Below are 12,982 nucleotides of genomic sequence, written 5' to 3' on the forward strand. Positions count from 1 at the left end.
TTTTTAATCTGTTTGAGACATTTGAATTATAGATATTTACTTATCAATGTAATGACTCCCCTGCTCTTACTTGAGCCAGCACTAAAGAAAACATGCCCACCCCATATCTTCCCAAATTTTTCAGCTTCCAGCGGGGAAAGATGCGTTTCTTGAAGAAACACTATATCATATTGCTTACTTTAAGAAAAGAAATAACCTTCCTTCTTTTTATGGGGTGCCCCAGCCCATTCACATTCCACGTGGAGAGAGACAATCCATTCATATTAACGTTTGACATTTTGACATATAAGAAAAAATAGATTGTGTGTCAAAAATAAAATTATAAAGACCACATTCCACATTGGTGCAACAATCAACCCCCAAACTTTCCACAGAAAAAAAAAAAACGTGTGCATTAACCCCATGCACAACAGCGCCAACCGGTGTCCATCCCTCTAAACTCAAACAGTCCATGTACCCCTACGAGAGCCCCCACGACAACTTTGCTATCGGACTGCTCAAGTCCGGTGTTTCTATACAAAAATTTGTAAGACAAAATTACACAACAGAAGATAATCTATAAAACAGACTTCAGCCAATAAGCAGAATTAACACACATACAAAAAAACATGTAGATTCATACACTTAACTGTCTCAAAAGTGTGTTCCTCCACAAAACAAGCTCCAGCCGCTAGCAGAGCCAGCACAAAAAGAAATGAAAAAGGTGCCCAGTTTCCTCGGACAGTCGAGTGTAACTGAAACAGGCGGCAACATGAAAATCACCAAATGGCTTACTCACTCCAATGTCTTTATGTAGGATAATGCTTGCTGTGGGCGTGTAAATTCTCTATGGCCATCCTTAGTATCTATTCTCAGTTTGGCCGGAAACATCAGAGCAAAAGCAAACTTCCGCTGATGTAAGAGATTCTTGCATTCCTTGAATCGATCACGTTTCTCTCTTGTCGAATTCGCAAAGTCTGGGAACAAGAAAATGTTGTGGTTCTTCCAAGAAATCTTTCCTTTACTCCTCGCTCGCGATAAAAGATCTTTATCGAGTGATCTCAGAAATTTGGCCAGAATTGATCGGGGCCTGTCTCCTCCGCGGATCTGCAAGCCGGGACCCTGTAAGCTTGCTCGATTTCCAGTTTACGGCCTGTAATGTCAAGCAGACTTGGGAGGAGCCCGTCTAGGAACGTCACCATATCTCGGCCTTCCTCGTGTTCAGGAATTCCAACAATTCGGACGTTGTTTCCTCGATTACGATTCTCCAAATCCTCCAGTTTTTCCCAAATGCATTCCAAATCTATCTTGGTCGCTAGCGGATTAGCAGCTAATTCCCTCTCTGATGACTCCAGATAATCAATCCGTTTCTCAACATCCGACATTCTTGTAAGCAAATCAGATAATTTCGCCTCAAAGGAAGTGATCGATCGACGTATCACAGCAAGATCCTCCAAGTCAGCTACGACCTTCATCAGCATTGCCAACGCATTCATCAGTTCATGCCAGATTTCTTTCAGTTCACCGTGCAAACTGAGTCTGGGGCTTTCGGCCTGTTTCTCAGGTGAATCAGCTTGAGCACGCAAGTGTCTTTTAATGTCTCCAGAGCCCGAGGACTTCCTAGAACAGTTAAGAATCAAGGTGTATCGAATCTTACCGGTTTATGACACAAATAGTAATAAAACCAGCAAAGTGCGCAGAGCTCGCCGTTCACATGTCCGCTCCTCACATGGCGTCAAGTGACACCCCCCCCCCATTTAAAAAAATAATAATATTGATCTATTTCTTACACACACCAAGCATTTCGCCTCAGAAGACATTAATTATTCCACTGGAGTTGTATGGATTACTTTTATGATGGCTATATGTGCTTTTGGGAGCTTCAAAAAATTTGGCACCAATTCACTTGATTTTATGGACCTACAAAGTTGAAATATTCTTCCAAAAATCTTTGTTTGTGTTCTGCTGAAGAAAGAAAGTCTAAAACATCTGGGATGGCATGAGGGTGAGTAAATGATGAGAGAATTTTAATTTTCAGGGTAAACTATTCCTTTAACTCCCACTCTGCATTTCCCAATCAGCTTCTGATCAAACTTCTCTTAAACCACTTTCACTTCCTTCTTTCTCTCTCTGTTACTTTTCCTCTCTTTGTCTCCAGTCTTCCAGTAACATATATTTTATTGAGATGGCCTGTACTGGGCTCTCTCTTCCATACTTGGAAGGCTGCTTTATTCCCTGATGGTCACATTAGCACCGCCAGCCAATAGAGCACAGAGTCTCCAATCCCTCAGCCAATCCCGCATCCCCCCATTTCCTTAAAAGGACTGCACAGGTCAATGGTGCTTTTATACTGGCCTTCTTGGCTTCTGTAACAGTATACATTGTCCTGCTAAATCATTCTAAAGTAAACAGTCTCAGTTGGTCTAAAACAAAGCTAAAGTTTTTTCTCCATAAGTCATCAGTGATATGTTTGTGACTCCTTCATGCTGGGGTTATTAAAATGTGTATTTTATGTCAGAAGTTATATATGAGCAACAGCATTACCAACTTTTATGCACACGTACTATATGTGTTAATAGCATTCCATTTACACATTAGCTAATTGTTAATGCAATAGTTCACACCCAAAAATGAACATTATCTCATCATTAACTCCCCCTCATGCCGTGTGTATGACTTTCCTTCTTCTTGCGAACACAAAGATTTTTAGAAGAATATCTGAGCTCTGTAGGTTCATTCAATGCAAGTGAATGGTGGCCAGAACTTTGAAGTTCCAGAAAGGCTGGTGAAAGTGTAGATTTATAGTTAAAAAAAGGACTTAAATATTTAACTGTTTTTCACCCACAACTATCATATCACTTCTGAAGATATGGATTTAATCACTAGAGTCATATGGATTACTTTTATGCTTCCTTTATGTACTTTTTGGAGCTTCAAAGTTCTGGCCACTATTAATTGCATTGTATGGACTAACAGAGCTGAGATATTTTTCTTAAAATCTTTGTTTGTATTCAGCAGAAGAAAGAAAGTCATACACACCTGGGATGGTGAGCAAATTATGAGAGAATTTTCATTTTTGGGTTAACTATCCCTTTAAGTTAGAGGCTACTTTTACAGATTAGTATTTTTATGTGTCTCAATTGTATTGTGTATAAACTCAAAATAAAAGTCAGTCCATCTATTTGCAGAGGTATACCAATGGGAAAAATATTGGGAGCTGTATCACACACCAAAACTATACACAATAAACCTTTTCTGTAGTGTCCAGAGAGTTGAAACAATATTTTCCTATAGAGAGCGGCCTCTGTATGCTTTTGGAAATGTTTCTAAACCAAACTCAACACCTGTGCAAGACTGTGATTGGTAATACACCATTTGGGTCTTTACAAGCAACACCTCATAAACAGACCAACTTCAAGAAACAACCCTGAGTCACACGCCAGAAATGCAACCAGCTGACGAGCGCAACGTGGATTTAACCATATTATTGGGCAAAACGGCATGCTTTTAAGTTTTAACACTTTACTCTGACCCCAATGTTAAGGCTTTATCTGTGTTCATTACATGAAGGTATGAACTGAAAAAGAAAAAGAAAACTGACCAGAAGCTATGACTGAAACAGAGAAATGAAATACTGACCCACGTGTTCTGGGAAACCTGCAGGAGTCTCAACAATAATATTGACTCACAACACCACAGTTCTGGCTAAACTTTCGTTAAAGAAACACCAACTGTTCCTAACCCATTATGACTGACCATCACAGAATCAAAAATAGAGCAATATAATTGAAACTGTTACAGTAGGGCATTTCAGGACAGTAATAATAAAAGTCACCATGAGTAGCCTTCAGTACAATGGACCCTTTTCACATGATCAGTGACATACTTTAGATTTAACAAATGAATTAGTAGTGTTATTTTAATCTTGTGTAAGAAACGCAATACGATAACTGTGACATTAAATTGTTTAGTTGTGTTGATAAGAATTTACAAAATTAAGGTTGCATAATTTTAAACTATACCGCCTTTACATATCATTTCCTCTCTTTTGACTGCAGTAATCCATCTCTCTCTTAATTCTTGCTCTTTTGGAAAATTATGGAGACTTAGTTTTTTTTTCTTTTGCTGTTAGAGCTCAAAAGGAACGCTGTAATATTTGGAACCTGATCTCATGAAAATTACGTGACTGTGGCGACATTGCGGACAATATACATTACATGGGCGGCAGTTTCGAGGTGAAATGTCCACTGTGTGGCTCTAAAAGTGAGTTTTCTCTCAAACAGATGAGTTTTTTAAGGTTAATGATCTATTGAGTTTTAAATCAACAAAACATACCTACCTACACTAAACCTTAAACCTAAACCAAACCGATAAAAGCAAAAGTGAGACGAAAAGGGCAATTGCTAAAGCGACCTTGTCATTTTGTGGTGTTTCTCTGACACTTTTGACACACGTTGACTCGTGTGCTCTTCATCCTGGTCCTTTGCATCACAAGTGCAATGCTCTGTCAGTGTGTCAGATTTATGACTTTCTTTCTTTAGTAGAACACAAACCAATATTTTTAGAAACATATCTCAGCTCTGTAGGTCCATACAATGCAAGTGAATGGTGATCAGACATTTGTAGCTCCAAAAATCACATAAAGGAAGCAAAAGTAATCCATATGACTCCAGTGTTTAAATCCATATCTTCAGAAGCAATATAAAAGGTGTGGGTGAGAAATAGAACAATATTTAAGTCATTTTTTACCCTAAATCACTGGAGTTTTATGGATTACTTCTGTATTTCCTTTATGTGATTTTGGAGCTACAAAGGTCTGATCGCCATTCACTTGCATTGTGTGGACCTACAGAGCTGAAATATTCTTCTAAAAATCTTCATTTTTGTTCTGCTGAAGAAAGTCATACACATCAGGAGGGTGAGTAAATGATGAGAATTTTCATTTTTGTGTGAACTATCCCTTTATCGGTGCATTACGATCACACTTGAACAAGCTTGCAAATGTAATTGGTTATGCAATGCAAACATTAAATTATATCGCTGTAAGTCATTCGCTACAGTAAAAGTGTTTAGATGTCCGAAGATAGCATTGTGTGAGAAACAGGGCAAAAAGTAAGTGTTTATGAACTGATAATCTACCGTTTGACTTATGTCTTGTGTGAAAGTAAATACAATTTATTTGTTTTAGTTTATTTCACTATACTATCATTTAACTCAGGCTCAACATGTGAAACTGAAAACTCCATGGGTTTGAGAGGAAGTTGGTGTGGCTGTTGTCAAGAATAAGTGAGCTCACTGAAATGTGACCTGATTGTTTGAGACCAGCCCTCAGTTTGCTGCAGTTGTCTCTTGTGTCCATGACGACGACCCCACTACAGCTCACAAGAGGTTTGTGGCAGGCGGGTGGTTAAATCTGTGCGGTATGGCAGCAATGCAGTCAGCATGAAGATAGCAATACATAGCACTTTAGCCAGGATTAAAGACTTCCTTTCTCATCTGTTATCCTCTCTGTCTCACTCTTTATCTCTTTGTCTCTTTCTCTCTCTCATTTACTTTTTCCACCAGGGTGATCCACTAATTCAAAATAAACTAAAAATTCCAAAAATACACAGAGTAATTGTTAAAATATAAATATACAGTATAATGAATAAGGAGGAAAATTATTGCATAAGTTACTTCAAAAGAGATTTACTAGGAGACATTCTGTGTGTGTATCCATGTCTGGCTATCCTTGAGGGCCAAATAAAAAAAAAAATGTCTTTGAAAATACAGTGACGCATTTCAAATATTAACTTACGAGGACATTTAACGTGCTCCTCGCTATTTTAAATGCTCATATTCAATTAATATTGTACATAACTGGTATTACACAAACTATATACAAATAAAATTGGCATAAATACATTCAAAGACAGAGGACAACTGGATCCCCCAACCAAGTCCAGTTCCTCTCAAGGTTTTTTTCTCTCCACTAACTTCACACCTTATGGAGTTTCCCTCCACTAACTAATATCTTTGGAATTTTTCCTTGCCACAGTCACCTTTGGCTTGCTCACTAGTGGCTTAAAGATAATAGGAATTATTTTCTATAAAGCTCTTCAATGGGGACATTAAGACATGACCGTCTGTAAAGCTGTTTTGTGACAAAATAAAATGACTTGATTTGATCTGCCAAATCATGTTTTGCTTTAAATCAAATAATGTCAACAGGTGTGTATGAAGGTTATGTTTAGGGGTAGGGTTAGGGTATAGAAAATGTCATTGGGTGCATCTCTATCAGCTCCCTAGTTCAGTAGTCAAGGCACTGATCAGGGAGTCAGCCATTTCTCCCTCGCAAAATCGTTCTAGTATACTGAAACCTTCGCTCCCTAAAAAAAATCCCACAATGCATCGTAAAAACCAGGGACCATCGTTGCTCACTATGCTCCCTTACTGGAAACATCGTCATGTCTTCTGAAGTCTCTCAAGCCATTAGAAGACGAGCACAAGTGTAAATATATGATGGCAAAGCCTTATTTTCTCTTTAAAAGAGATGTTGTTTGTAATGTTGGTCATCCATAATGACCATGAAAGGGAAACGATCTTTTACATTTTAAAGTTGTTAAAAAAGTTTGAAAATACACTCCTTTATATTTTTATTTCTTTATTTAATGTAATTTATCTTAAATAATAATACTACGTATGAATATCTTCAAGGAAAATAAACAAGATTGTCATTTATACAGCGATGGTGCTGATTAATAACAGCTGCGCTTGAATGCGCAAGCTCGTTAATGTGTTGTGGGTGATTGAGTCAAAAGTGTCCCAATGTTCAGTGGATGAACACCCTTGCCAGTGCCCGAATTCATGATCATGATATACTGATTCACGACATAGGGAGCTAGGGAGCTGATTGAGTCACACCCATTATCTTAGGATGAAAACCACTGCGTCTATGAGATGCCTTCATTTATATAGTGAAACCAACGTGTTTGTGAGTTTGTGTGTGTCTGTCTGTCTTACAGACCTCTGATGAATCAGAGTGTGGAAAGCTTTGCATGGCCTAACTCTTAAAGGCTCAGGCATACTTCGTTTCTGAGCATTGCGGATTGCCTTGCGCCCGGTCGACCGCATTGCTTTTGTGAATATACTCCATTTACCCAAAATGCGGACGGTCGCGTTCGAAGCATGTATACTGCGACTGCTTTGTGATACTCCACTTGACCTGTAGAGGACAGAAATTGTGTCCGCTAAAGACCCTCTGCTCTGACAAAGATGGAGGAGGACATTCTGCTTTGTTTGCTGTTCTTGGAGGAAGAAATCAAAAAGAGCAAAAAAAAGAAGATGTGCTCATCCATTGTTAACAGCCAATCAAAAGATATTTGATATAATGAAAAGTTATATGGAGCGGGATTTTAGACCAATAAGATTTCACTATGGGCGGGGCTAGTCAGCACAACGCCGCAGAAATAGACACCAAAGCTGTGTCCAAAATCGCATCCTGTCAGAGTATGTACTGTTTTTGATGAAGAATGCACTTCTTAGCCGGTAAAACAGTATGTTCTTTAGGTATGCAGGGGAATAGTATGAATATATTTCTCACATACTTTATCTGGGAATGTGGGCATTGTCCCTTGACCTGAATATTTGATATAATAACAACAACCACAAAAACAATTTATTTGTTAAACAAGCACCATTTTAGCACTAGGAACAACTTTCTTGGTATATATATCACTTACAATTGAGAATTGCCATCAGAATCAAGGTACTCCGCTGTTTTTTTTTTTATCAAATCCAGCATTTTGAATGTGACGTCTCCTCAGCACCCAAGGCATAATGGGATTGTAAAGTGTCCAGTTCAGAATCTCCACACATAAGAATCTCACCAGAAATAGTAGGGCATCCGGACACTTCTTGCTTACTGTTTTATGAATATTGAGGATTCAGACAAACTACTCCATTGGCATATAGTTAGGAAGTATGAATATTCATACGCAGCGCAAACCATCGACAAAATGTCCTGTCCCCGTGCATTGCAGCTGGTTAGGACAAAACATTTTAATTGAAATAGAAGAGATTTTGGTGTTTGGTTTAAAGTGTTCACCAACTGTCAGATATCTTCAGATATTGTGGTGAGTGGTGGTATCACATAACAAAAACAATTCTCATGCCAAAAAGAGATCCAAAACCAAACAGATGGTAAAAGTATTTACAAAAACAGATTCTGTGTAGGCGGACATGCTTCCAATGTTAGATTCTGCATCAGCCTCGAATAAAGGAATATAGAAGAGAAAATAACAAAGCAGCCCATTTTTTATGCTTTAACACATAAGAAGATTTTCAGAAGACACTCACGCTAACACAACCGACAACTCAAATATGTAACTGTGGCGATTGGGGCGGGGCCAAGCAATGCTGGGCAGAGTGAGGCTGGGGGAGATGAGTGGAGACTGAGTTCCACCTGTGCTCCACACCTGTCTCGGGATCCAGAGAGATGCATGGGAGTACTTAAGGAGAGGAGACAGCGGCAAACGGGAAGAGAGACGCACAAAGCCGAATGTGTGTGTGTGTGGGTGACAGCAGGCTAAAAAGCAATGCTGTGTGAGTGTGTCAGCGGCTGCAATGCAATGCTGGTGTGTATGGGAGTTTATTTGTCGGACTGAAAAGCCGGTCATGTTTGTACATTGAAAAGTTTTAATAAATGTCTTACGTTTGGATGTTCACCTGGCTCTCGCTTCCTCCTTCCCAACCAAGCAAGAGGTCTTTCACAATTATAATCCAACTTTAATTCAAAGGGGCTTTGTGAAATGTCTCACTATATTAGCACACACACTCATCAACCTGTAGATGCTGATATCAGACACCACCTGCTGCATATATTTCATTCATCATACACGCACCCACACAAGTACATGCTGAAGAAGTACAAATGTGACAGCACATACACCCTAGAGCATAATGTAGACAGTCTTCTCTCTCTCTCTCTCTCTCTCTCTCTCTCTCTCTCTCTCTCTCTCTCTCTCTCTCTCTCTCTCTCTCTGTCTCAGTGTTTCTTTATAAGCTCCAGGTTTTATCAGTTCTGTGTCGAATGGACTTTATACGCTGTGAAGCATGTTCCCATAAAACCCCAGTGATTTCAGCCCACTAAGCTCGTAAACTAGAGTTACACACACAACCAACAAGTCTCTTCTTACACAGATGCCTCTGAAAATAACAACTTGGCTGTAACAGGGATTTAGCTGTACGGATAAATGTCACAAATTAGACATGTCTTCTTTATAAAGTAGATTCTCTCAGAACTTAAAGAAATAGTTCATCCAAAAATGATAATTAACTCACCCTCATGTTTTCCCAAACATGTATGACTTTCTTTCTTATGTGGAACATAAAAGAAGAAATTTTGAAGAATGTACTTGTCGCTCTTTTCCATGCAGTTACAATGAATGGTGACAGAAGCTTTCAAGCTTCAAAGGGATGCAAAAGCATAAAAAAGTGGGCCATATGACTTTTGTGCTATATTCCAAGTCTTCCGAAGCCCCCGGATAGTTTTGTGTGAGGAACATATCAAATTTAAGTTGTTTTTCCTCTCAGTAAATTATCACTTGCCTTCAGAAGACTTGGACTACAGTGAACAAGATGTATGGACCACATTTATGATACTTTCATGGGGCTTTTTTTTATCCATTTTGAAGCTTGAAAGCTCCAGTCCACAATCATTGTAATTGCATAGAAAAGAGCGACCAGTGCGTTATAAAAATAAAAATCATTTCTGGGTAAGCCATCCCTTTATATCCCAATATTACATACCATGTTTGCCTCAAAGCTTCTTCATTTCTACAAAGCCTTTCCTCTGAAGGCAGACACCCAACAAACAAGACGTTCTTTCACACCTCCCTCTTTTTTGTCTATCTGTCTTTCCCTTCCTTTGCTGAAGGACATCAGACCCTGTCTATCACACCCAGGCACTCCTGCTGTCACCAGAGTCAAAACACACTGCACAGTTTCCTGTATGGTGTGTATCACTACAGGGTGTAGAGTCAGAGATAGGGATACTGAACAAGGGATGAAGTGTGAAGGGATATGAACATTTTAATCAAACATTCACAGTGCAAAGGTGTTACATGTAGAAGGATGTGAAAAGATAATTGTTTCTTGGTTAGAAACAATTAACAAGCACTTACAGACAGTATATTTGACTTTCTTTTATGGAACAAAAAAAAAAGAGTTCTTTATAGCAGAATGTCCATACTGCTCTTTTACATACAATGAAAGTGAATGGTGACCAAGACAAGATTTTCAGTGAATAACGACTTACATTTTGGTTCGTTCCTCATTTAAAGCTATCATATGTCTTCAAAGGTCTTGGAATATTGTGCATGAGTTGTATGGACAAACGTTTGTGGTACTTTTATGACACTTTTATGGTTTTTGTCCTTTTTGGAGTGTGACAGCCCATGGTCCCTATTTACTTTCATTGTACTCTGTAAAACCTGCAATTGTTACATTAAGGAGCTACCTGAACTAACTCTTACTGGTGTACCCTAATGTATTCAGGTTGATTCAGTCATGTTAAATAATATTTCTGGCCAGTTAATTTAGATGTTACACATGAAGCACATTTTTTAGGTTAACATTTGTTTTTCAGTGCATGTAAGAGAGAAGCACGGACAAGCTGCTAAACATCTCCTTTTGTGGTTCTCCAGAAGAAAGAAACTAATTAGGTTTGAAATGACAAGGATGAATAAATGAGGACAACATTTTCATTTTGGGTAAACTATCCCTAACTTTGGATGCAAGCTCAAATCTTATAATTAATGCTAGATCTCATACTGTTAAATAAAGAAAACCTGATGTGGACCACAAGAAATTCTGACAAAAGAACACAACATTTTAAAATGCAAAAAACCAACAAGCACCTCAGATTCAAAGTTTAAACCCTTTTCAGCAGGCGGAAAAAGATAACAAACAATTCAGTTAGCTTTCAAGACTGCATGTTTTGTGTCAAGGCAATGCTGCTGTGCCAGTTAAAGTCTAAGACCCATCGGTAAAACATGAAATCAAGTAAAGTTTATCCCCCCTTTACTAGTTTATCTAAAGAACATGAGCTACCGGAGCTGCAAACTCATACTTTCCACTCGTTCACTACACTAACACTAAACAACTTAATCACAGGCATAAATGAGAAATCACCGTAACACTGAAATCAAGTTCAACAAAAAGAGAGCTCATATCACAGAGGACCCGTTAAAGGTAAGTGTCAGCAGTTCTATGCCTACATCATCATTCTATTCAAAACACTCTAGGGAATGAGCTTGAATGTGTAAACTGGATTGTAGGGTCAGAAGGCAATGTTCAGTTGTGGTTGTACCTAAGTGCAGAGCAGGCACTAAATCAGACCAGTAGCAGGAGGATGCCACACGGCATGCAGCAGTGACCCCTGAGTAATTATACAATTATCAGATTCCTGTTTTTACAACCAAATTGCAAGGTAAAGTGAGTGAGTGCTGGATAGAGAGCAGTGGGGAGGTGTGTTTTTCAATGGGGGAGGAGGGTCTCACTACCTGCTCCCCCTTCACTCTTGGCACTCATGTCCCATTGCTTCAAGCCAATGATTTGTGACATTATGGTGGAAAATCTGTTGGGGAAGCAGCTTTTTATGGCAATGCTGCGATTTGCAGAAGCTCAGGTAAAGACAAGGTTTTGGCCAGACGGCATGCCATTTAAACCCCAGTTTGGACCTTGCCCACCATAAGAAACAATTTCCCTTTCATATCTTACACATGCCAGTCAAACTGACACACTCACACACTTTATTCACACTCTGCATCAACCTCTTCTTTGTTTTACCTTTCGCTTGAGAGGTCGTCTGCTTGCTCATTCGATCTGGAATTACAGAATGGATGGGGAGATGGATGGAGAAATGTTGCCGTTGAAAAGTCACAGATTGAATGCTGCCATATAATGTCATATAGTATTGGCATGTAATGCCAGTGCTGCAAGTACGGAAGTATAGTATTCTGTTTACATGATCTGTTGTGCACATACTCAGAAAACACACACAGTCCATTTTATTCTTCATTTATCCCTCTATCCACCCACTATACACACACATATTACTCTACCAGGGTTGGAAAGAAGGAAGGTCACCTGAATCATCTGGAAATCAGCTGATAAAAGAAACAAATAGCTCTTTGATTCTTTTCAGAAAACATTGCCTATATAGAGGTCTGAATAACTTTATATTCCACAATATCCTAATGCCACATGCACATCCACATATAAAGAAACCAAAATATACTGTTATGCCACACACACAAAGCAACCAGTTTAATCCATTCAAGGCAAGATTACAGTGCTGAATTACACTCAGACAAGAAACTGACTCTGCCTAAAGTCAACAGCCCTTTTGACCTGTTTTCAAACATTGCTTGCCCCTCCCTCAGTGGCACTTTTATGTTTTTGCCATTCACTTCTTATTTATAGCTCTCTGTGAGAATGTCATCCTTAGAACTCAGCCAGAATAAAAGCTCATGTAACTATGTTAATTTAGTTTGATGTGGACAAAAGGCCAGCTGATTAAAGGGCAGTGCATGTGTTAGGGCTAGTACATTGGAATCAAGTGGTTATTGGTTCGAATCCCAAGCATGTATTGGCTTGCTGACTCTGGTTTAAATTCCTTGTTGATCTTGTGCCCTTAGGCAGTCTACTTAACCTTTGGTTGACCCTAAATATAAGGAGGCTTTCTGCAAAACCTGGAACAGTTATTGTGGGAGTCAAATTGTACCTACTGAGTATTCTAAAGCCAACAACCTTGAGGCATTGAACAAAACACCTAAACACACTGTCAGATCAGTGCTGACATGAAACCCTCTGTATCTCACTATAAATCTTGCTGTAGCTGATGATTAAATGGTAGAATAGTATGAGATACGTATATCTGATATAGATGCAAATTATCCCTCTGTAAAATGAGCCATAGCACAACTGCTAACACACAAACACATACAGTATGCAAACACAC

At 38.9% G+C, this 12,982-nt stretch overlaps 1 protein-coding gene across 3 annotated transcripts in view; it reads right to left on the reverse strand.

Moving 5' to 3' along the window:
• The window catches only part of LOC127416221 (palladin-like), a 140,994-nt gene that overhangs the window by 66,099 nt on the left and 61,913 nt on the right, over positions 1-12,982 (reverse strand). For 2 of the 3 annotated variants that reach the window (XM_051655444.1, XM_051655441.1), the window contains exon 11: positions 11,809-11,844. The exons of the other annotated variant lie outside the window; for it this stretch is intronic. In XM_051655444.1, coding sequence (XP_051511404.1) covers positions 11,809-11,844 — 36 coding nt within the window. The remainder of the gene's footprint in view (positions 1-11,808; positions 11,845-12,982) is intronic. 3 annotated transcript variants of the gene reach the window in all.

Source organism: Myxocyprinus asiaticus, chromosome 25 (genome assembly GCF_019703515.2).
Source record: "Myxocyprinus asiaticus isolate MX2 ecotype Aquarium Trade chromosome 25, UBuf_Myxa_2, whole genome shotgun sequence".
Taxonomy (NCBI): Eukaryota; Metazoa; Chordata; class Actinopteri; order Cypriniformes; family Catostomidae; genus Myxocyprinus; species Myxocyprinus asiaticus.